The 23,670-nt window shown below is 33.8% G+C and overlaps 1 protein-coding gene across 2 annotated transcripts in view; it reads left to right on the forward strand.

The window, feature by feature from the left end:
• Nucleotides 1–23,670, forward strand: part of WASL (WASP like actin nucleation promoting factor) — an 82,911-nt gene that overhangs the window by 37,927 nt on the left and 21,314 nt on the right. For both annotated transcript variants that reach the window (XM_063099464.1, XM_063099465.1), the window contains exons 2-5: nt 10,670–10,804; nt 12,744–12,830; nt 13,593–13,689; nt 16,806–16,829. In XM_063099464.1, coding sequence (XP_062955534.1) covers nt 10,670–10,804; nt 12,744–12,830; nt 13,593–13,689; nt 16,806–16,829 — 343 coding nt within the window. The remainder of the gene's footprint in view (nt 1–10,669; nt 10,805–12,743; nt 12,831–13,592; nt 13,690–16,805; nt 16,830–23,670) is intronic.

Raw genomic sequence — 23,670 nt, forward strand, 5'->3', positions numbered from 1 at the left:
GTGTAAAAATTAAAAATATGAAAAGAAAAAGTTTCTCTTTTATCTGATGCTACATTTGCCCAGTCATTTCTTCCCTGACAAAACACATGGACACACACAAAACCTGGAAACAGGTGGCAACTGTTACTGGTTTTGTCTCTTTTTAGATAGTTCTGTGCATATTTAGGCAAGTGAGAGTTATTTATTTTTTTTCCTGAAATTGTGCATACTCTACTCTTCCTCTTATATGTTGCTTTTTTCACATAACAATGTTTTTTGTTGATCTTTCTTTATTATTACTTAAAGAGCCTTTTTTAAAAATTTTTTTAAGCAGCTATATGGTATCCTACTGTATAGCTGAACTGTGGTTTATTTACAACTTGAGTGGATGTTTTTCTTGATAACCTAAAAAAATTCCAATAGCCTGAATAATTATGGATAATTTTAAGGTTCTGAAGATTTGAATTAATTAGTGTAAGATTTCAAATACTTAATAATTTCGATAGGAGTCTAGTACCCCTTTACCCTGGTTTAGTAAATAGACCAAACACATTTCTGAACTTATTTTAACTCTGATGTGAAAAACTGCATGATCTCTGGGAACATTTTGGGTACCATATGTTTTGCTATGCTATATTTTCTTGTTACAGAGTCTTTTGTTACTGTATGCAATTGGTCTTATCCTGCTGTGTCTTCTGAATTTATTTACTTTTGACCATGTAAGATTTGACTATTAGAGTTATTGATGGCCAGTTATAGTTCTTTTTTCACACTGTACATTATCTTTGATTCTGTAATATTTCTTATCCCTGCTAATTGTCAGGAACTTTTACTTTAGTGTATTGTAGATTTGTTTCTATCCCACTTAAGTAATATTATTTGACTAATACTTGCCTATATTTTCTGAGAATGTGGAGTACACTGGGGAGGATTTACGGCAGCAGGTCTGCTGTTGAGGAAACACTTCATTGGGCTTCTTTACAGGAAAATTGTTAGTAGTATCTATGCCTCCCAATGTGAAAACTTCTGTACTAGCTATATCAGAGGTCATAATTTTTCTTGTTCGAAGATTTTTTTTTCCCCAAATGAAATTATTTGTTTCTCAACATTTTTACTTCTTATTGGCTTTTTTAATTCTATATTTCATTTTATTCTTTAGCATTTCCTATCCACTAGAAAATGTTTAACACTCAACCATTTGTGTAGTTTGAAAGGAATTATTTCCCTAACCAGTCCACTGGCTTTTTAAAAGAGAATCTTTTTCTTGGCAAGGTTCAGCGATAAGAGGAAATGCTTTCTTTTCCTGATTTCTGATGACTGAAGGTGACCAAAGTGTCTCGTTAGGCAAGGTTATTTGCTTGTCCTCATAAGTAGTAGGATAAAATAATAGGTTAAGTGTTAATACTTTTTTTGTTTTGTTTTAATTGAACAGATATATAATTGCATGCCATGTGCCTGGCATTGCACTAGGTGAATACAGAAATAAGATAGAACCCTGCCTTTAAGGAGACCTAAGTAAACAGAATATAATGTTATAACTGCTATAATGAGTGTACCTAGGCACTATGAAAACTCTATGGATAGGCCTCTGTCCCACACTGAGGGAAAGTGGGAAGTGGGGTATGAGTCAAGGAAGGGGTTCTACAGGTGCCATCTGAGCTGAAGGTTCAAAGATGAGCAGAGTTAACCAGGTAAAAGGAGGGTGAGAGAGGGTGTTTCACTTTTGGGAGCACAGATTTTGAAATGGAGGATCAGGATATGAGAAAGGGTAATGATATCTAAGAAAGTCTCATGTGTCTTCAGCATATAATGTGATAGATGAGAATGAAGTGCACATGCATTTCTTTTTATGATTGGAAACAGATTATTTCCCTTATTATTTTGCTAATATTCTGTAATGATCAGACCGCATGTAAAATATCTACTTCATTTTGACAAGGATGATCAGACTCGTAAGAGATCCATAAACCAGGTCAGATGAGGAATGATCAAAATAAATTATAGCTGAAACAAAGATGATCTGAGAAGTAGGGTTGCTAGGGACACATCTCTGTGAAAGTGAAAATGGTATTGCCACTACACAGAAATAAGAAGTGTGCTGTAATTAGAGGAGGTAGTATACACCTCTAGTTTTGTATTTGTTGTAGCTACAGTTCCTAGTACTGTGCCTGTCACATAGCAAATGCTCAACAGATATTTAAATGAAAGAATAAAAAATAAAATACCTATGGGCGGGAATTGCCCAGAAAACAGGTTTAGGTTCAGTATTAAAGTTTTTCTGAGGTGCTAAATAGCTATAATATTAAGCTATTCTTATTGCTAAAACAATAAGATAGTTCTTCAAGTTATGAGCTTCCTATTACATAGCAGGCATAAGTGAATGCTATGTAATCATCTATTAAGAATGTTACAGGAAGGATTCTTACGTTGAATATAGAAGAATCCCCTCCCTCCACACACACTCATTGGTATTTCCCTCCTGACTTCTTCAGTGGTTTTTTAGGAGTTTCTTGACTTCATTTTTCTTAAGTGGATAAGATAACTGTATGTTAAAGGATTATTTCATTAATCCAAACCCAGATTTCAGGTTTTACCATAATCCAGCTGACCTTGCAAGAGAGACAGGGAAGAGGAGACAGAAGAGCAAAGGAAAAAAAACTCCTTTTAAGCAGGTCCCCCTCAGCTACAGGGAAGGGAGAAGCAGAAGAGAGCAAGCCACACTTATGAGCTGCCCTTTTAACACAGTGTCCTCACCCTTTTGTATATGTGAACCAGTCTGTAAGATCAGTATCCCCTTCATCTTTTTCTGTATATGACTGTAAGTGTGGTTTGATGAATGTATTGGATAGTTGTTCTTATTCTTCAGATACAAAATTCTTTTGTTCTGACTGATGCATCATTTTTTCACCCCAAGCAAGACTGATCTGGGTTTTCTGGTCTGAAGCTTATACATCTTGGAGGGGCTCTCCTTAAGAAAAAGAATTCAAATTAAGTGTAAAAGTGAATATTAATGTATGAGAAAAGATTACAACAAATAAAAAATACTAAATTCAGAAAAATAGTTTATTGTTATAACTAAATACTGTTATAACCAATTAATTGCCTAATATACTTACTTGGTACTTTTTTTCTACAAATTTTAGCCACAAATTCATTGATGGTTTCTTTACATGACAACAATTACATATTTTCTGTAGAAAGAATCTTTCCTCTTGTACACAGCTTGGCAAACTACTACCCATGGACCAAATTCAGCCTGCTTGTTTTTGTAAATAGAGATATATCGCAGCATATACATTTCCATATTATCTATGGCTGCTTTTGTGCGATTCAATGGCCCAGTTGAAAGAGATTGTATGGCCAACAAAACCTAAAACATTAACTATCTGGCCCTTTATAGAAAAAGTCTCTTGCTCTAACATATTTGCTCAAAATTTATTTCTTTATTCTTGATAGTTGTGAATCTGAAAGATATTTTTTGAAACCAGTTACTGGTAATGACACATCTATATTTTTTTTCACTTTGCTTATAGGGTGCTTCTTGCCCTGGGATAACTACCTTCCCCAATATAAGGTAAATAACCAAATAGGGGACAGTAGAGAAATAAAATTATATTAAAGACATATGAAGGTACTTCAAAAAGTTCATGGAAAGAGTCATATTATCTTTTAATTCCCTTTTTTCACTAACTTTATCAAGTATAATTCTTGGAGAATCATTTAGATGGCATATGGCAAAAATATGACAAATTAGGAACTGGGATAAATTATTTATTAGTGTATGTTGATTATAAAATTAGCAGCTGATTGGGAAATTCATTTAAAGCTGTGTAGTATTTGACTTTTTGCGAATAAATTGACCTCATCTGTAAAATGAGGGGATTGGATTATATGCTAGGTAAAATTTATGGTGAAATTGTATCAAATTGTATTAGGCTCTAGAATTCAGGAATATCCAAATTCTACCAGCTACCACATTACCTACTTTTCTACCCTCTCATCTCAAACTGTTTCCTGGGGGAAATGCACAGGAAAGTCATAGTTCCCTTTTTATCAGGACTTGAGTCTCAACTGGTAATGTTGCACTTTGATGAGTGAAAGTGGGAGTCCTAGGGGACCTCCTTTCCACCTTGATTCCCCAAAAATGCAAACCCACATTTTAGGTTTTACCATATTTCAACTGACTTTGCAAGAGAAACAGAGGGAAGCCAGGAGACAGAAAAGCAAAGAAAAACTCATTTTAAGCAGATCCACTTAAGCTACCGGGAAGAGAGGCAGAAAGAGAGCAAGGCACACCTATGAGCTGCGCTTTTAACACTGTCCTCTTGCTTTTGCAGATATGATCCAGTCTGTAATGAGATCATTCCCTCTCACCTTTATCTGTATTTGACTATGTGTCAAGTAGAATATTAAGGAGAATACGGTTAAGCTTTGCCATTTGTAGTTTTAACATCTGTAATTTTGATTGTTTTCAGGTAATAATAAAGGACTGTGCCACATAGTAATTTACAGTTTTCTAGGTGAATGAATTTAAATCACCATAGGAGATCTGTATGTAGTTGTGAGTGACTTAGTGAGTGAACCTAGTCTGCTGCCCAGCACACACCTTTCTGTATGGTTTTTCTATATAAAGTGAATTTTTAAATGGTTTCAAAAAAAGAATGTGTGTTAGTAATGAAAGTGAGGAATGGAAGAAGCAGCTAGAACCATCTGTCACAGGTCATGTGTTTTTTAATGTAAAGGTACTTCAAAAAGTTCGTGGAAAAATAGAATTACAAGATAATACAAGTTTTCCTTTTTGAAGTACCCTCTTATATTAAAACAATTCTCTACGTCTTATCTATTGCTGCAAACAAACCATGTGATGACCACGTGACTTTTAAATAATACAATTTATTTCTTGCCATTCTGTGGATTGGCTGGTTTGCTGGTACTGCCACGAGGCTTTCTCACACATTGCTTTCAGCTGGCAGGTCCAGTGGGGGCTGGGCTCAGAAAGGATAGGTGGAATGAGCTGGGGCCTTTTTCTCCATGGTTTCAAGTTTTAGAGCAGCAGCTCCAAGAAGTCAAGCCACAATGTGCAACTACTTTTCAAACTTCTGCTTACATTTACTGATATCCTTTTGATCTAAGCAAGTCACATGGACAAATCCAGAGGCAGTGGAGGACGAGAATATACCAGAACTTGGATATTGAGAGTTATCAAGGGCCATTACAGGAATGACATACCTCCACATGTTCAGTCAAGGCTTCCAAACTGTATATGGCTGTTTATCTCTCTCAACCCCAGAGCTGAGCTATGTTTGACATTAATATTGTCTGTAACTTCATTCTGTGCCACTCTTCTTTCTTTTATCCCTCCACCCTCCACAGTTTCCAAAACTCCTCTAGCACTTTCTCATGGTAGGGTCTTTGTTGATGTATCTACTTAGAATGCTGTTTCTTTCCTGCTTTCCTCTCAACCCTTTGTTCACCTGACTGATCCTTTTTCTTTTTCTTTTTTTTTTAAAGATGACTGGTAAGGGGATCTTAACCCTTGACTTGGTATTGTCCGCACCACGCTCTCCCAAGTGAGCTAACCGGCCATCCCTATATGGGATCCGAACCCGTGGCCTTGGTGTTATCAGCACCACACTCTCCCAAGTGAGCCACGGGCCAGCCCTGACTCATCCTTTTTCATCCTTCAGGTAAAATGTCACTTTAGGGGAGTCTTCCTATTCTAGTTATGTTTTACATTTTTCTTGCATATTGGATTTTTTCTTTATAGCATTTGAAATAGTTATTAATGCCTGTCTAATTCATTTTTGTATTTGAACTCACTTTCAATCCTGCCCTTTCCCCTAATTGTAACAGTTGCTTTTATACAGTAGGTGCTCAAAACATTTGGTGAACAGATATGGCTGACACAGTAGTTTTCTTAAATAGCTACTAAGAGCTAAAAGATTCTTTGTGTTTGGTTCCTAAGACAGCAACTGTTTTTATCTGGCTCCATTTTTCTTCACTGTTGGGATTCTGTTTGTTACTTTTTGCTGTTGGAATTCTGTTATTTTTTGCTTTTGTCTTCTTCCTCCTTCTCCATTGCTTTTTAAAAAATTATTTATTATGGAGTCTTCTGTCTTTGAGGTATTCTTTTTAAATCTCTACTGTTTTCTTTGGTTTTCTTTCTCTGTTATTTTCTCATTTTAGAAATTACCAGGTGATAAGATCCCTCCTTTCCAAAACAAATTTTTGTGTTTTCTTTTACAGGATAGGTTTTTACTGATACTCACCATTCAGGAGTTGCTTGTTCACTACCCAAGGGTATTGTTTTTATTTTTTAAGTTGCTGGTTTCGGTATTGGGTTTTTCAGATAACTAAAGTGTTGTCATATTTTAAGGATTTAGAAAATCGTTCCTGGAGATCACTGCCAAATAAACTAATTACAGGAATCAACTAAGTTCTTTTTATTTCTTTCCTTTTATACTTTTATAATGTATAGATTAAAATTTCATATTCAGGATAATGAGTCATTTCATGTGAATATATCATCAGAGCACCTAGAAACATGTTTGAAGCTTAGCTTTTATATAAAGAGAAAACTTGGGATGGATCTTCCCAGATTAGTATTTAGACATTTGGGGCCAAATACACACACTGTCACATGCATATGTGCTTATCAAAGTTGAAGTAGTTGTTAATCTAGTCCATGATCATAGAAAAAAAAGACTTGATTTTATTCAGTTATATGGTGGTTTTTTTCCCACACTCAGTTTATTTGGGATATTCACTGAAGATATATCTTTAAATGTTTCCTTTAATAACATTTTATTTTATTAGATTGTTAAAATAATAATTATTGTAGACAGTTCTTTATTATTAAGTTATCTTAGTATTTGTTGTAGGCAGTTGGTTGTTAAAAGCAAGAATCTATGAATCCTTGTATTTTCCAGTCTTTTCCTTTCATTAGGTGATTTTGTAAGCAAAGAAACACCTATATTCCTGATCTAAGATTCTTATTCTGACTTGTTATATAAAGTGGTTGTTCTTAAAATGTGAAAGGAATTAATTAAAACTATACAAGTGCTAGATGTGTGTAGGTAAAGTCTTACTCAGGATGGAGCTCCTTTCAACAAAGTTGGCGTGAAGGAGGAAGTGGCAGTGGCTAATGTCTATAGAGGTAGTAATGGCTCTGAAAAGAGAGCCACCTTCTCAGGACTTCCGTGGCTGTGAAAGGGGGCTAAGAGTCCTACATTTTTATGAATCATCTGTCCTTTTTAAAAGTTTTCGTTTTGAAGTAATTTCATACTTAGAGTTGCAAATATAGTACAAAGAATTCCTGTATATCCTTTATACAGATTTGCCAAATACTTATGTTTTAACCATAGTTCCTTCTGTGTGTGTATGTGTATATACATGCATGTTATTTTTTCCTGAATTACTAGAGAGTGAGTTGCAGACATAATGCCCTTTTATAATTCTTTAGGGTATATATCCTAAAATCAAAGTCGTTCTCTTATTCATTATTATAGTATCATTATCAAAATCAGAACATGCTATTTTTAATTTAACAAATATTTGTTGACTTGGGGACATCATAGAGGTGGAGTGAAAGTATAGGCTTGCAAAAGTGCTTAGGTGCTTAAATGAATTACAGTCTGTTTGATGGGTAAGAAATAAATACAGGAAGTTATTCTGTTTCAGAATGAGATGTGTGGCATAAAAGAGTAGCACTAGATACACACAAAAAAATACTCTAGAAACACGAAGAAACAGACAATCATTTTAACCAGGGAAATCAGGGAAATACTTCTTGACTGGTGCAAAGTCAACCCAAGAGAGGTGGAAGTGCCCTGATGAAGGACAGCGGGAGGGAGTTCACTTTCCAGAATACATCTTCCATCTTATTTCTGCCTTTGACATCGAATGTTCTGAGATCAGTGTGTTACTGTGATTACTCAGTACTGAAATATCAGGAATAAATAAGATATAACATGTTCTGTTTCTAAAAAAGTTGATATAATACTTTTTTTTCCATTTTAATTAATAGATTTTAACCTTAACATTATTGGGCTAATCAGAAATAGATTTCCCTTTCTAAGCACTTATCCTTAGGTTATTTTTCATTACTATCTTCTTGATTATGAAAGACAAGAAGTAATGGAGTTGATTAGGTGTAATTACTTTAAAGGAATGGAAGGAATGTTTTTAAAAACTTAATTAAGCCATTGTCAATCTAGAGTTTAGGGGATAGTTACTATTTTTATGTTGTCTAGTGTTTTTCTATTGAATGTTATGTGTGCAAGCTATTTTTGCATTCACTATAATTATTCTAAATTAATCAGAAAAGGCTTTACAGGGTGGTATGAAATGTCATTTTCAGACTTTGCGAGTTTAAGAAAAGGAGGAATGAAACAGACACATTTACACTGATAATAAGATGGTAGAAAATTTTTGAAAATCCAGTTGCTGAAAATTGCTTATGAATAATTGGGTTTTCTTTAGTGTTAGAATAAGTACTATAATGCCAAACTGTGTCTGTGTGGAAAATTATAGAATTGTTAAATGAGTTTTTATTTAAGCATTTGTTTTAAGTTTATTTAGTAAATGTTAAATGTGGAGTTTTAATTTGTTTTTCTTTTAATTTTTAAGTTCACATACATATCCATATATGATGTCTTACAATGTTAATGTTTGATCCTCTGGCAGGGGATTTTCATAATGGAATTTCAGACTCAAATGCCACATTTTTTCTTTTGCAAGCTATTCCTGTTTTGTGGTTAAAAAGTAAAAGTAGGGATATTTTCAGATTTTTATCGTTATATCTAGATTCCTAATTGCTTATCTTTTCAGAAATGAATGCATCCTGACAGTATCATACTAAAAGTCTGTAATGTATATCAATTTTCACTAGAAAACAAATTTTCTCATCTGATTTTGGAATTTTTTAGCCTGGTATTTGGTATTTTTGGATAATACTTGCAAATTCTATTTTTCTGAAGTTTTCAATGTGAGGGGGTTTGAGGGGCAGGAAGCCTATGTAGCTGTCATTCTGAGATTGGTATGTTTTGAGTAGGCCAAAGGTGTGCCCACATTCTTCAATCTCTTCTTTAATACCCATTGTCTCATTATACACAGTTTTCATATTCCTAGGTTCTCTTCATAATTTTTAGTGGCTCTTCTTGTGGAAATTTTCCTGCTGCTTTATGTCCTGCTCATGACCATATGTAAAGTTCAAAGATGAGTTTGTTTTTAAGTTAAAAACATAACATTGAGCACTGTTATCTGAAAAATTCTTTCATGAGCTTTTGATCCCTAACAATACACTGATCTTACACTTTTTACTTTAGTATTGTTATAAAAGATTTGTGTATACAATAATTCTTTAGAATCCTCTTATCAAAGGAGGGCAGTCCCTGGCATATAGTTAAGTAAACCCAAAATAACATATCTCCAAATTTAATGTAGTCTGTTTTTATTATAATGCCTAAATTCCATTGAATTGAGGTACCATAATTACTTAATCAGTTCCTATTTTTGGTTATTTAAATTCTATTAAAAAACCCATAATATATATCCATATGAAATATTTCCTTTATGTGAATATTAAAACAAACATTTTTAATCTTCTAAATTACTTCCTTAATTTCTAGTTTAGGAGTAAGATTACTAGATCAGAAAACATGATTATTGCTTTAAGAGGATTTGTAAGTGCTATATCACTATGTGTGTATCACTTTACAGAAAGTAAGACTGAATTTAGAGTAAAATGGAAAATTTAGAATAAAATGGAAATTTCCATTGTTTCATGATACAGTCATGAAGAAGGTGGCAAATTGGTGTAGTGGAAAACCCTAATGTCTTAACGTATCCATTGCATGTAGTGAATTAGCTTCTCTCCTATGCATCTAAAAGGGTACTATAATTGGGAAAATTGAGAAAATAGTCACTCAAATAGTTTTTCATATCTTCGTATAGCTTCCACACTGTGTGGCCGTTTGTGCAAATAACTTAAAATCTTTTTCCCTCAGTTTTGCCATCTAAAAAAGGAGATATAATCTATCTTCCAGGATGATAAAAAGTTTAAAGTATCTAGCATTTTAATTAGTAACCACAAATCTTGCTTTCATGTTTGGCTTATTGCCTACACTAAAGTGCTCAACAGCTTTATAGAAGTCAGTCTTTACTGATACTAGTACATCACTGCTTAAATGTTCTCTTTATTGGGAAATAGTACAGGGAGTAAGAATACAGGATATGAAGACACAAATCGCCTGGATTGGAACTTCAGCTCTGCCACTTGTCTGTGTGATAATTAGGCAAATTACTTATCCTTTTTAGCATTGGGTTTCTCAAGTATAAAGTGATGTCATAGTAGTAATAAAAATTAAATGAGGTTATATTTAAAAGCATTCAGCACACTTCCTGACACATTTTAAGCATCAATAAATGGTAGTTTTCAGTAATTACTGTCATATGGTTATTTTATTAGTTACTTATTATCACAGAAGAAATTACTTCAAAAAGTAGTGGCTTAAAATAATCGGAAATGTTTATATTCTCCTTGTTTCTGTGGGTCAGGTATTCAGGAGCAGCTTATTAGCTGGGCAGTTCTGGTTTGGTGTTTCTGGTGTTGAAGTCAAGATGTCGGCAGGGTCTATGGTCATCTGAATATTATTTTGAACATAATAGCTATAAATTTTATATTTTGCAGACCATGTCTTCGGCAGTGGTACAGTTATATGCAGCAGATCGGAATTGTATGTGGTCAAAGAAGTGCAGTGGTGTTGCTTGCCTTGTTAAGGACAATCCACAGAGATCTTATTTTTTAAGAATATTTGACATTAAGGTGAGTTTTGTTTTGCTTTTACTTCAAACTGTAGGTGATTAGGTTTTCTGCTTCAATTATAATTTAGTGTAGATTTGTTTATCCTATATGTATTATTTAAATTGTACTTAAACTAATATTAAAAGGATGAAGCTTGGTTTTAGATATTGAAGTATGGACATTGTGACATAAAGGGAACATGTCCTAAGCCAGAACATGAATAGTTCCCTATTTTATCTTTCCACTGCCACTATGCATGTTTTGTTTTGTTTTTTAAATTATGCCTTTGGGTCTTGAGCTTTCTCACATATTCTCTTTTTTTCTAATGGTACCCTTTTATTCCATGTTGCCCTAATTTATAGACTAGCATACATAGTCCTTTTAGGAAACAACTAAAGAATATTTTAGCTTGGTATGTACTGTTATTTACTTAAGACCAGGTTTAAAGTATTATAATGTATCTATAAAACTGTATTTGCTACCCATTTTTCCTTATTTTGTTTCTTATCATGGGTATATTCCAATTTTTACAACTTGATACCCCTTACTCAATCGTAAATCAAAATGATCATAGATTTGATGCCCTTTGTCAGGTGTTCATCTCTTATAGTTGCCATAAAAGTAATTATCATTTCATTACGGTGAAGTCTCTATTATTTCTTTTAAAACCTTTCTTTAGGTAAGCCTCCATGGTTAATATTGATATGTGGCAATAAGTGTAATGGGATTTTAATTACAAAAAACTAAAACTGGCTTTGAACTCACAGGCACCAATATGATCAGACAGATTATAGTTAAACTTTCTACATCTGGGCCTCAGCTTCTTTATTTGTAAAATGGGATAATCATCTGAATCTGTTACAAAGTAATTCTCTGAGATTAAATGAGATTTAAATCACTGTATTTTGTAAATTAGTGCTTCTTAACATCTACTTTTCCATATCCCAAGACAGCTGAGAGATGTGACATGTTCCTGTTACTAACAGTGACCTACTATTGCAGTGATTCTGGGGGATGGGGAACACATGCATAGTGAGACCCCTAAGTGCTTTGATATATTTCTCATCACCAATAAGAAGCACTCTTTAGAAATGTAATACACATACAACTGCACTAAGAGGAAAGGAATTACATTACACTTGGTTATTTGTGTACAGTGTATTTTACATATTTTAAAATTATGACCTAGGTGGAACCTTGCATTTCAGAATAGGGCAATGATTGTGTATGTTTCTCTAAGCACTTATTTCCCATTGTAGATAACCATTGTTGAACACTCACAATTTAGCCATCTTTGGTGTTAAGGTTAAATATATGTCTTCTATTACGATAGATATGGCAACCATCCATGGCTGTCTTATCCATAGTTTAACCTTGATGTGTTTTAAGCATCAGTCTTTCTGCAGCATGATTGATACTACTAATACCAATATTTAATTAGGAGGCCGCCCTGCAAAAGATAGGAATTCGAAGATTGTTAATGAGCAGTACAGAGAAGGTATATTTGACATTCCCACATCTATGAAATAGAGGGAAAGTGCATGAAGTATTTCTGTAATATTTGATAGTACACAGTCTGTTGCTGGTGGAACTATGCATTGGTAATCAGTAATGTACAAAAGTATCATATTCCTTCTATATAACATTGATGATCTAATATTTGACCAAGTATCTGTATTTGGAAATGTTTGGTTAATGAGATTATATCTTAGCATACTGAATTAAACTCATTTGATATGTAGGTTTTATGAAAGAAACGTTATCCATTGTTTACTCTTTTGTTTTTAAGAAATCATTGATTAAATTATGTGATGTCACATATACTGTACATATATGTGATATATATGTATATAAATGTTATGGTTAATATAAATAATTCCCTTAGTATGAGTCATCTGCTTTGTTTCATTCCTAGGGATTGTTTTTTGATAGTTCTTATTTTAATTTTAACTTTTTTTAGGATGGGAAACTATTGTGGGAACAAGAGCTGTACAATAACTTTGTATATAATAGTCCTAGAGGATATTTTCATACCTTTGCTGGAGATGTAAGTCATATTTTCTTTTATTGCCATGTTTAACTTTTCCATTGCTTGCGTTTCTAATCCAAATTATTTATAAAGCCCTATTGAAGGAGCATATTCAATTTACTATTTTATTTATTTGTTAAAAATAAAATATTCAATTTACAGTATTATTTGAGTATCTGCTATGGTAGGAAGCTTTTCTAATACTAGTTTTTGGGGGGGTTTTCAATTCTCAAGTTTTTTCTTTATTTTAAAGGAATTTATTTTTTAATTGACCCGTTTTGAGTACATACTTATGAGGTATATAGTTATATTTCAGTACATGTGTACAATGTGTGATGATCAAATCAGATAATTAGGATGTTCATCATCACAAAACCTTATTATTTCTTTGTAATGAGAATATCTCCTCTCTTCTAGCCATTTGAGAACATACAGTAAATTATTGTTAATTATAGACGCCCTGCACTACTGTATACCACTAGAACTTATTTTTTATCTAGGTGTAATTTTGTGCTCATCCACAAACCTCTTCTTATCTCTCCTCCTCCTTCCCCTTTCCAAGCCTCTAGTTACCACAGTTCTACTCTCTCTAACAGTAGTTTTTTACTTTACCTTCTCCGTACTTTTTGCCTTAAGTTATTCAGACCATAAAATAATTTTGTTCTGCAGGTAAGTTCAACATTTCCTTTTTTAGAAATGTACTTGTTGGTCATCATCATTGTTATATAAAGCTAAATTCATGCACTTTGTTGTTTGCTCTTTTTGATGAAAATATTTCAGACTTGTCAAGTTGCTCTTAATTTTGCCAATGAAGAAGAAGCAAAAAAATTCCAAAAAGCAGTTACAGACCTGTTGGGCCGGCGACAAAGGAAATCTGGTAACTTTTTTTGTCTTTTTTCTTTTTTTAATTACTTAAAATGGGCCAGCAAACTATGGCTCGTGGGACACCCCTGTGGTCCACTGCCTGTTTTTGTAAACGAAGTTTTAGTAAAGCCCAGCTATACATATTCATTGTTTTATATATTCTCTTTGTCAGCTTTTTTGCCACAACATAGTTGAATAGTTGCAACACAGACTATAATATATGGCCCTCAAAACCTAAAATATTTACTATCTGGCTCTTTACCAAAAAAGTTTGGCAATCCCAACCTTAAAAAACATATTTTTACTGAGAACTAATTTTTTTAGATTTGCCAAAGGACACATTCCAATAACCTTTTTTGGCTGATAAAGTTCCATATATACTGACTCATAAATTTGCATTTTTAATGTCATTGTTTGTAACTTAAATTTTTTAAAGAATTTTTTTACTTTGTAAACAAAGACTTTAGGCAAACTTAGAAGCAAATAAGCAGTTGCCGACAGGATCTGTAAACATTACCTCGTCTCTATTTTGTTCCTAATGTTGTATGTTATGAAACTTTAAGGAACTTAGTTTAATGCATGAGACTCTAACACATATAAAACAGTTTGAGAATGATGCGGGATAGTATAGAGTTTTAAACTATGTTTTGACAACAGTGTACTAGGACTTTCTTTTGTAAGGTGGAGAAGTGTGATTCGGAAAGGTGAATCTCTCCAGAACAGTCATCTTAAGCAGATCAGTTTTAGGAGAGATAACATTTGGGAGTTGGGATTGGATTGGCAGGTAGATCTCCTTATAACTAGCCATGCCCTTATACTCCTTGAAAAGTCTTTCTCTACTTCCAGGGGTACATGTTACCCCAGTTTAAAGACCACCGTATTCAAGGATGTTCTTTATGAGTAAGAGGGGATAAGCCCAGGAAAAGGAAGATGCTGGATGCAGAAAACAGCAATGTAAAAGCATGTATTCCATTTTATACATCTTTGTTGTTATTTTAGTGGGTTTCCAAGAGGCAGGTGAGGTAAAAATGAAAATAAAGTTATCTAAGTTGTTGCTTCACTATTACCATCTTATTATATTCTGCTTATAATTAGTGAATAGGAAGATTATTAGGGGCCAATTATATTTTGTTACTTTTTGGGGCCAAGGACATTTACCACTTGATTTTGTGCGAGGAAAGGATTTAATGCTATGGTATTGAAACCTCGACTTTAGGATTAATTATGGTTTACTGCCTACTTCAGTGGTATGCTGTGGTGGTAGGCCAGGGACTCTCTGGGGTCCTTTCAGTAAAAACAAGACATTTTCATTATGAAACATAATAAAAAATACTTCTTAAAATATGAAGTAATTGATTTTGAAATTGATAGGTAAGTTAGAGGTATCTTTTACCTGACACAGGAATCCTGTTTTATATACATGTTGAGTATCTCTTCTCCACAATGCTTGGGACCAGAAATGTTTCAGATTTTGGAATGTTTGCAGAGTACATATTGGTGGAGCATCCCTAATCTGAAAATCCAAATTCTGAAATGATCCAATAAGTTTTCTCTTGAGAATCATGTCTACACTCAAAAAGTTTTGAATTTTGGAGCATTTTGGATTCCAGATTTTCATATTAGGGATACTCAAACTGTAGTTCCTAAACTTTTAGGCAAAGTGTTTTAGAAGCACCAAGATCATAGCGTTAGGGAGGCAGCTGAGTCATCGTTGGGTATCCATTCATGCCGAGTCAAACTCCATCTTTACCTCTGTTTAACTTAGATGCATGAGGACCAACTTTGGGAGCAACAAAGAATTAGTCTATTTTCTTTGCCTCTCAGTGGCCACTTAGTAGTGGGAGCCATCTATCATGTCCTTACACTGTCTTTTCTTTTTTATAACCTGTCCCAGTTTCTTGAAATATTCCTATTATGGTTTATAGACTTATCCTGAGTACTGTGCTCTGAATCCACTATATAGCTTTTTATATCTATATCAAAATATTATGTTCACATTTGAACATAGTACTCTGAATATAGTCTGAAGAGTACTGTGTGGATTAAACACTATTTTGCTGATATTTCCGGCAAGTCAAAAATAGTGTCTTGTTCTGAGCAAACCTTGTATGTAAGAGTATGAATGCAAAGAATTCATAGAAATTCTCCTGGCTTTCCTCCTACCTAATTGGCTGTAGCTTTTCAGTATTTTTCTGGTCCCAGTGCTTAGAGTTCTCTGGATATTCTTATTCTATTTGTGTTCTCATCAAGTTCCATAGCTTTGAAATATCTGCATGCTGATGACTCCCGAAGTTTTATCTTTGGTACTGACCTCTCCCCTGACCTTCAGACTGTCTACTCAAGTTGAATGTCAGAATAGCCTTCAGATTTATTAATATGTCTGAGAATATTTGGTCCATGTCTCCTATCCCCAAACACCAGTCCCACTCAGACCTATTTCTGCTCTTCTGCTAGTCTTCCCTGTCTTAGTAAAAGACATTTTTCTCCACTTTGTCACTCAGGCTCACTATGGTCTCTCATAAATTCTATCAGGGATTTCCATTGGCTCTGCCTTCAAAAATATGTCCCGTATTTATTTCTCACCACCTCTGCTGCCACCATCCTAATCTAAGCCACCAGCACCTATCATCTGGACTACTGCCCTTAGCTGCTTGACTAGTCTCCCTGCTCCTACTCTGTCTCGCCATTCTATCTCTTTTCCATACATTAGCCAGAGTAAACTTTTAAATGATCTACGTTAGATCATGTCACTTGCCCTATTCAAAACCTTGTAAGAGCTAAATGTCATATAAAGAATAAAATCTATAATTCTTAACCATGGACTGTAGGACCTTACATGATCCAGTCCCTGACTCCCCTTCTGACTTGTCTCCTTCTACTGTTCCTTTTGCTCACTCCAGTACAGTCTTTATGAAGTTTCTTCATGCTGTACCCTCCTTAGGGCCTCAGAGTGTATTATTCCCATCCACACTTTATTTAGATGCATGCTTAAATGTCAGTTTTTCAGAGAAACCTTCCTTAATCACCTGTACATCAATTTAGGGATAAGACAGAGTTTAAGTGAATTATTTTATTTTGATGTTTTCTTACATATGTCTAATAATATTCTTCTGATTTATTTTCTCACAGAAAAAAGACGGGATCCCCCAAATGGTAAGCTCTTTGGTAATTATCAAAAAGATTTTAGATTAAGGTTTGATCCTTTTAGAAATATGTACTACATATTAATAACTAATATTTAGTATCAGTCATTAAACACTATAGCTCATTATGTTCTTATTTTAAATTAATGAGTGACAGGTGAGACTTAGGAAACATACTATTCTTTAGCTTTTTTCCAGCATAAAGGAAAAATACATAGAGGTAAGACTACCAATATTTTTATCTTAATTCTGTATTCACAGCTGACTGTTTAGGAACTGTGCAGTCTTGTCTTAAAAATCTTCCCTATAGGCAGTAAATTTTGTCTAGTATATTTGTTAATTTCACTCTTTAAGACTGATCTTTTTTTCTTATTTTAAAAAGCTATTTTACCTTGTCTATGTGTTATGTGAAGCCCCTTTCAAAATGAATACTTACTGTGATGGCGTGTGTAGATCTAATTTTAGCTGCATGTAACCTCCTTTAATTTGATAATGGACACTTGAAGAATTATAAATTCATTTGCATAATTTTTTGAATACTGAACACCAGAGATTAAAAGCGAAATACCAAGATACAAAGATAAAGGTTCCAGATCTCCAGGTCAGAGATTCTCATTCTGGACTTCATAAACCCTTCCTGAGATTTTGTGCTGAATTTTATAATTTATGTTCTATTCTTTGGAGAGAGAGGATCTGTGGCTTTCATCACATTTAAATGGGGTCCCTAACCCTATGTAGGTAAAGAAGGATTGCTCCAGCAACGTTCATTATAATGGGGAATAAATATAGCTGCTTCTTTTTAAAAGTATCTCACATCCTCTCATCAGAACTTAGAATGATTATTCAAGGAAAAACTTACATAATACAAAGTTCTTAATATATGACGATTATTGGGGTTTGTCTCTTTTAAACAGATATATTGCCTTCTGATTTTGTTCTTAAATTTGTTTTCCTGACATAAAAACATGAGCCAAATATCACTGTATTGAATTTTGGGTTATTTACCTTGTTATTCATTTTAAAAAAATGGCTAACTACCTTCAGTAGTGCTTACCATGTGTCAAGTATTGTATACGTTGACTTTGTCTTTTAAATGGAAATATTAATATTTAACTGTTTTGTGGGGCTTCTGTGGGGACTAAATGTTACTTATGATGAAGATTATGACAATAATAATAATAGCAGCTACTATTTAGTGACGATTTACTACCTGCCAGGCTGCTCAGTAAACTTTTGAAGTAGCTTCCATTATCCCCATTTTGTATATGAGGAAACTGGGGCACAAATAGGAAACTTGATCAAGATCACATAACTAGTAAGTGGTGGAGAGGGTTCAGCTTGAAGTGATCTGACTCTAGAGCTTGGCCCCTTAACCACTGTGCTATGCCAAAGTGATTTTGAAGGAGAAATCGAGACCTAGGAAGGGTAAGTAACATGTCTCAAGATATGCAGTTAGTATGTGTCAGACAGAGGCAGAGGAAGCAGAGCAGATGAGTCACAAGTCATTCATCTATGAGCTTTTAATTCAGTGTTAGAATTTTTTTCCTTGATGTGTGCCCAGTATTTTAACCTCTTTTTGGATTTGTTAAATTATTTTGCATTTGGTGAACATATATTGAGTACCAGTGGGGATTCCTAGGTGGCATCTAAAAACTTTGGGGGAAGTAACCTGAGATTTAAAGTATAGATGTTGTACAGATCATATAATTAAAGTTAAGTTTGTAAATGGTTTATTTTTTAAAACATTTAATTTTTGCAGTACATGTAAAATGTATTTCTGAAGAGGCACCTAATTTCCATGAATAGATAGAATTTGAAAATTCTTTGTAACAGTGATGTCTCACAATTTTATTACCCCTACTAAGAGGGTCACTCATAATTAAATGTAATTTCTTCTCTGAGATTGCTGTTTGTTTTAAATCTTTAGTTTCATAGTTTTAACTTTTTGTTCAATGGTCCCACACATTTTTCATTAAATAAATGGGGAGTTTAAAAATAAAAAATGTTGTTAAAGATCAAAATGATCTAGCGTGTATTGCCAATATTTGTGTACTTATTTATTAAATATAATATGGTATTAATATATTACCTACACAATAAAGAGTGAAACAAATAATTATTGATAGGAATTTTAATATTTATTCCTGCTCTGCAGTCGGTTGTCTTGCTCTCCCTCTATGTGAGAACATTGTTTTGGAGGCAGCATTATTATTTTACTGTATTTAGTGCACAACCACTAGGTGGCAGGGGTGCCTTAGTGATATCGTGCAGTATCCAAGCAGGTGCTTTTTGTCAGATCCTCATTTAGATGGTCAGTTTACCAGACCATTTTAAATTGTAACATTAAAAAGACACTTTATATATTACTAAAATGCAATTCACTATCTTCCTCATTAACTTCTAATTTTTTTATTGGTCAATCTCACATTTTAGCTTGTATAATTCCCAGTGATTTGTTCTCAGCTTCATGACTGCTTGACATAAAGAGGCCTCTGGGCCACCTGTTTCTCAACTATTTTACCTTGGTGAGAGTTCTCTGCTTTTTATGTAATTAAAGGGAAACTTTAGTTTGTTCTTTTAGATTTATAATTAACTAGAAATGTCTGTTCACAAGAATATTTAAGAACCATTTCTTGTGGCAGCTGTCCTTAATCAAAAGGAGGTAATTTGTGATTTGATTGTTTTTTGAAAAAGAAAAAGAAAAAAATAGCCCCCTACATTATATATTTACTTAGTAGGTGTTCTTAGGATGAGTGTAATATCATAAATGGAATAAAATTTACTAGAAAATGACTTAAGTCATTAAATCTGTTATCAAATCTTTTGTAAAGTTTATTTAAAAATGATTCAGTACTTATACAGGTTATTATTCTTTAGTGTGTCACTTTTGAAACAGATATTTAATTAGACTTTAGAAACACCATTTTAAACTTAAACTGTAAGCAACAGAAATAACAAAGTACCTAATCTCTTGAATATGTAGAAAATTTTTTCTTCTAAATTTTGAAAGTTAGTAAATATTTGTTGAATGATGAATTGTTGGGCTGCAAACTGAGAGAACTGATAAATTGCTAAAGAAATAATGTATGATGATATTTGTAAAGTTAGCATTGTCCATCAGCTTGTAGTTTGACTTTTGTGCAAAAGGTAGAATAATTAATAGAAAGGATAGTGATCTAGAAACCAAGATTACAGAGTTCACCTTTGCCTCTATCACTAATTGTGTGACTTTATACAGGTCACCTGACTTGTTTTTAGCTTTCATGTATGAAATGAGAGATTTAGAAAAGAAACTCTAATTTTTCATCTAATACTAATTTTCTGTACATCTCTGTAATCTGGATTTTTTAAATATAGACTTATTTAAATGATGTTTTAACTAGTACTAATGAAATTCATCTATAATGATTTTAAAGAGATAATGCCAAGGCTTTATAAATTACTTGGCAGATGCATAACTATAGAGCTAGGGCTAGGTCTCAGAGATCCCTCGAGCCCGCTGTCCAGACTGGGTCACAAACCCTAGGTCTACGAGCTACGTAATAGGAAAAGGTCCTTGGAGCTGTGGGTGAAGAAATAATTGGCTTTATTCAGAGCTAGGAGCAGTTGACCTAATATGGCTTCCCAGAGCATCCTCTAGAAGCTTTGTGCATCTGCACCGTTAGTCCTTTATACGCAAGTCCATAATCCCCCCCCCCCCAAAAAAAAGCAACCCGGATGCAAATGCGCAATAACATTATACAATAACAAGGAGCACCCATGTGCACGCGCAAACCCACCTCAGATGCTCGGCAAGACTCCAAACATCCAAGGGGCCCTGACCATTTTCCTTATATCTTCACAACAATAACAATATATCCATGCCTGACATTTGGGTAGAGGGAGGAAAAGAAACAGTCTGCAGTATGAGTTAAACATTGTTAGTGAGTTCCTCTAGTGAGTTAGAAGTCAGGCTTACAAGAACTTTAACTTATTTGCCCAGAAAGTAATTTACTACTTGGATAATTTAAACCATTAAACAACTTTACACAACTCTGTTTCCATTTAGGTCATCCATACTATAATAGATTGCTTTAAGTGAAAGCAGCATAAAAAACCTTTTGTTTTTTCCTAAAAAGCTAATTATAGATTTTTTGTTGTTGTTGTTGTTGTTGTTTTATTTTTTAAGTGAGTATGGTTGTTCCATTATAGTTGCTCTTTGAACACCTATTTTAGGAAAGGTGGTATGATTAAAAAGAGTGTCTTAACTTTGATACTCCTAAATCTGTCTTAGTTAATTTTTAAATTCTATTAAGAGTAAACACTAATTTGTAGCATGTTATTGTAGGTGGTGGTGTTGATACTGGTTGGTAAAGATTAGTTAAAAGAGAGGGTAGAAAGGGAAGAATGAGAAGTAAAAACAGATCACTAGATAAGTCTGTGAAAGTATGAGTGTGACCCCAATTTAACCCTCTAACCCCTGAATTCTCGATATTCTCAGTAAGTCCCTTATTTTGTGAAACTACAATAAATGCTGAAATCTTATGTCTGAAAACATTTTGAAAATCCTAGTCTTTATCTTCTATTTAATTAGCCTTTCAAGTCATTCTGTATTGCTTAACTAACCTGTACTTCTTCATCCAATTATTTTCAGATTATTCCTTGACAATGAAAAACTTTTTAATGATTTTGTCTGTATTATTCACTAGTTTCCATTTTTTTCCAAGAAGAACTACTTTATTTCTTACCAATATCAACAACTTACTATGGGATTTATAATTTATGAAATCATAAACTTAGATGATTTACATATTATACTTATATGAAAATAGACTTTGAATATTGAGGGAAAATAGCTGAATTTTGGTGATATTAAAAATACTCTTCTTTCCAAATTACTTGCCTGATAAGGTGGCAGATCACTTTCATAATTTTGTTTTAGCTCTATTTTATCTTTAATAGTAGAATTGAGAGAGAAAATAGTTTTTATGTAATTTACTCATGTAGGTAAATTTTTTCTTTCAGATAACTTAGTGAATAGGATACATTTGAGGTTTTCATCATAATTAATTATACTCAAATTGGCATTTAATGATCACCTAATATGCATTAGACTATAATTTCTTGAGATTTCTATTTACCAATTCTTTGATTCTTTTTGGGGTCCCCAACACCGTCTTCATGGTTGGTAATTCACTAGAAGTACTCTCACAAGACTCAATGTCAGGCTAGGGCCTACAGACCCTTCATACCTGTTGTGCAGACTGGGTCACAACCCCCTCACATGCAGGTCCACGAGCTAGGTAATAGGAAAAAGATTCTGGGAGTCGTGGATAAAAATTAATAGGCTATATTCAGATGCAAGCTCAGGTAGCTAGCTGCAGCTGCCCTGATGGCCTCCTGGGGCATCTCAAGGGCCCTGTGTATCAGAGCTGTGTGTCCTTTATACTTTGCAAGTCAGGTAACCAAAGAATACATGGGCGCACATGCTCAATTACATCAGAAAATAACCAAGGAACACCTGGGCACACGTGCTTATATTACATCAAACAGTAACCAAGGGATATCTGGGTGCTCGTGTGCATATTTACATTAAACAGGCTAGATTATGCTTGGCAAGATTCCGAACCTCTGTGAGATCCTGATCATTTATATTTCAATTTTCCTTACACTCAGTATATAGTTATATTCACTCCAAAGGTTTATTACAGTGAGAAGACATAAAACAAAATCAGTAAAGGGAAAGACACATGGAATGAAGTCCATAGGAAACCACATATAAGGTTTCAAGAGTTCTCCCAATCAAGTGAGAGGATGTGCTTAATTCTTTTAGTAATGAATTGGGACAACACGTGAAATATTGTCTAAACAAAAAGCTCATTAGAGACTAAATGCCCAGGGTTTTTATCCGGGGGTAGTCATATAGGAATACTCTGCCTAGCACATACCAAGATTCTGTAGTCCCAAAAGGAAAGCAGGTGTTCAGGACAAACCACATGTTAGCACAAACAGTCTAGGCACAGGTGAGCCCACCTTATCAGGGAATGGGGGGAACTCTCTTGTAATCCGACTTCCCAGATGCCACATGAGGGCCAACTTTGCACCCTTCCTTTCCAAGAAGAGTAGTTCTCAAGCCTGCTGTGTTAATTCTTTCTACACAACGGTGATAGTATTTAATTCTTTCTACACAATGGTGATAATATTTAATACAATTTGAAAGTCATCATCATTAATGTGTTAATCTCAGAGGAACCTGTTCTGATAGGAGGTTTTATCAGAGAATCATACACAGTCATGCACTGCATAATGATGTTTTGGTCATCAGCGGACCACATACACAACAGTGGTCCCATAAGATTATAGGAGAGCAGGCTTTGTGTAAATAAACTCTATGATGTTTGCAGAACAACAAAACTGCCTGACAATGCATTCCTTAGAGTGTATCCCTAATCATTAAGCAACACATGACGGTATTAAATGGGATTTCTAAGGAACATGTATTGCCTTTTAGTTAAATATGTAAAAAATTTTGAAGTTGAATACTGTTGCATTCAGACTTTAATGCTTTTACAGAAATAAGAATGTTTTTGTGAATTATAAAGTTTTGTGCTTGATTTAGTGTTACCTCTGAAGATGCAATTGATAATATCTGAAGGTGTCTGATGTTTTACTGCTGATCTGTGTGGAAGATGAGTTTAAATTTCCAGTTAAAATTTTTGAACTCTGTACTTTTGATAGTCTAGGTATATATATACTGATGGGGAAAATATTACTGAAGTATGATAGTTTAGGAAAAAAATGGTAATAATTTTATAAGTACATTTTTCCTCATTGACTAATAAAGATGAAACAAAGAGGTAAGACTAGATTTC

Source organism: Cynocephalus volans, chromosome 6 (genome assembly GCF_027409185.1).
Source record: "Cynocephalus volans isolate mCynVol1 chromosome 6, mCynVol1.pri, whole genome shotgun sequence".
Lineage (NCBI taxonomy): Eukaryota > Metazoa > Chordata > Mammalia > Dermoptera > Cynocephalidae > Cynocephalus > Cynocephalus volans.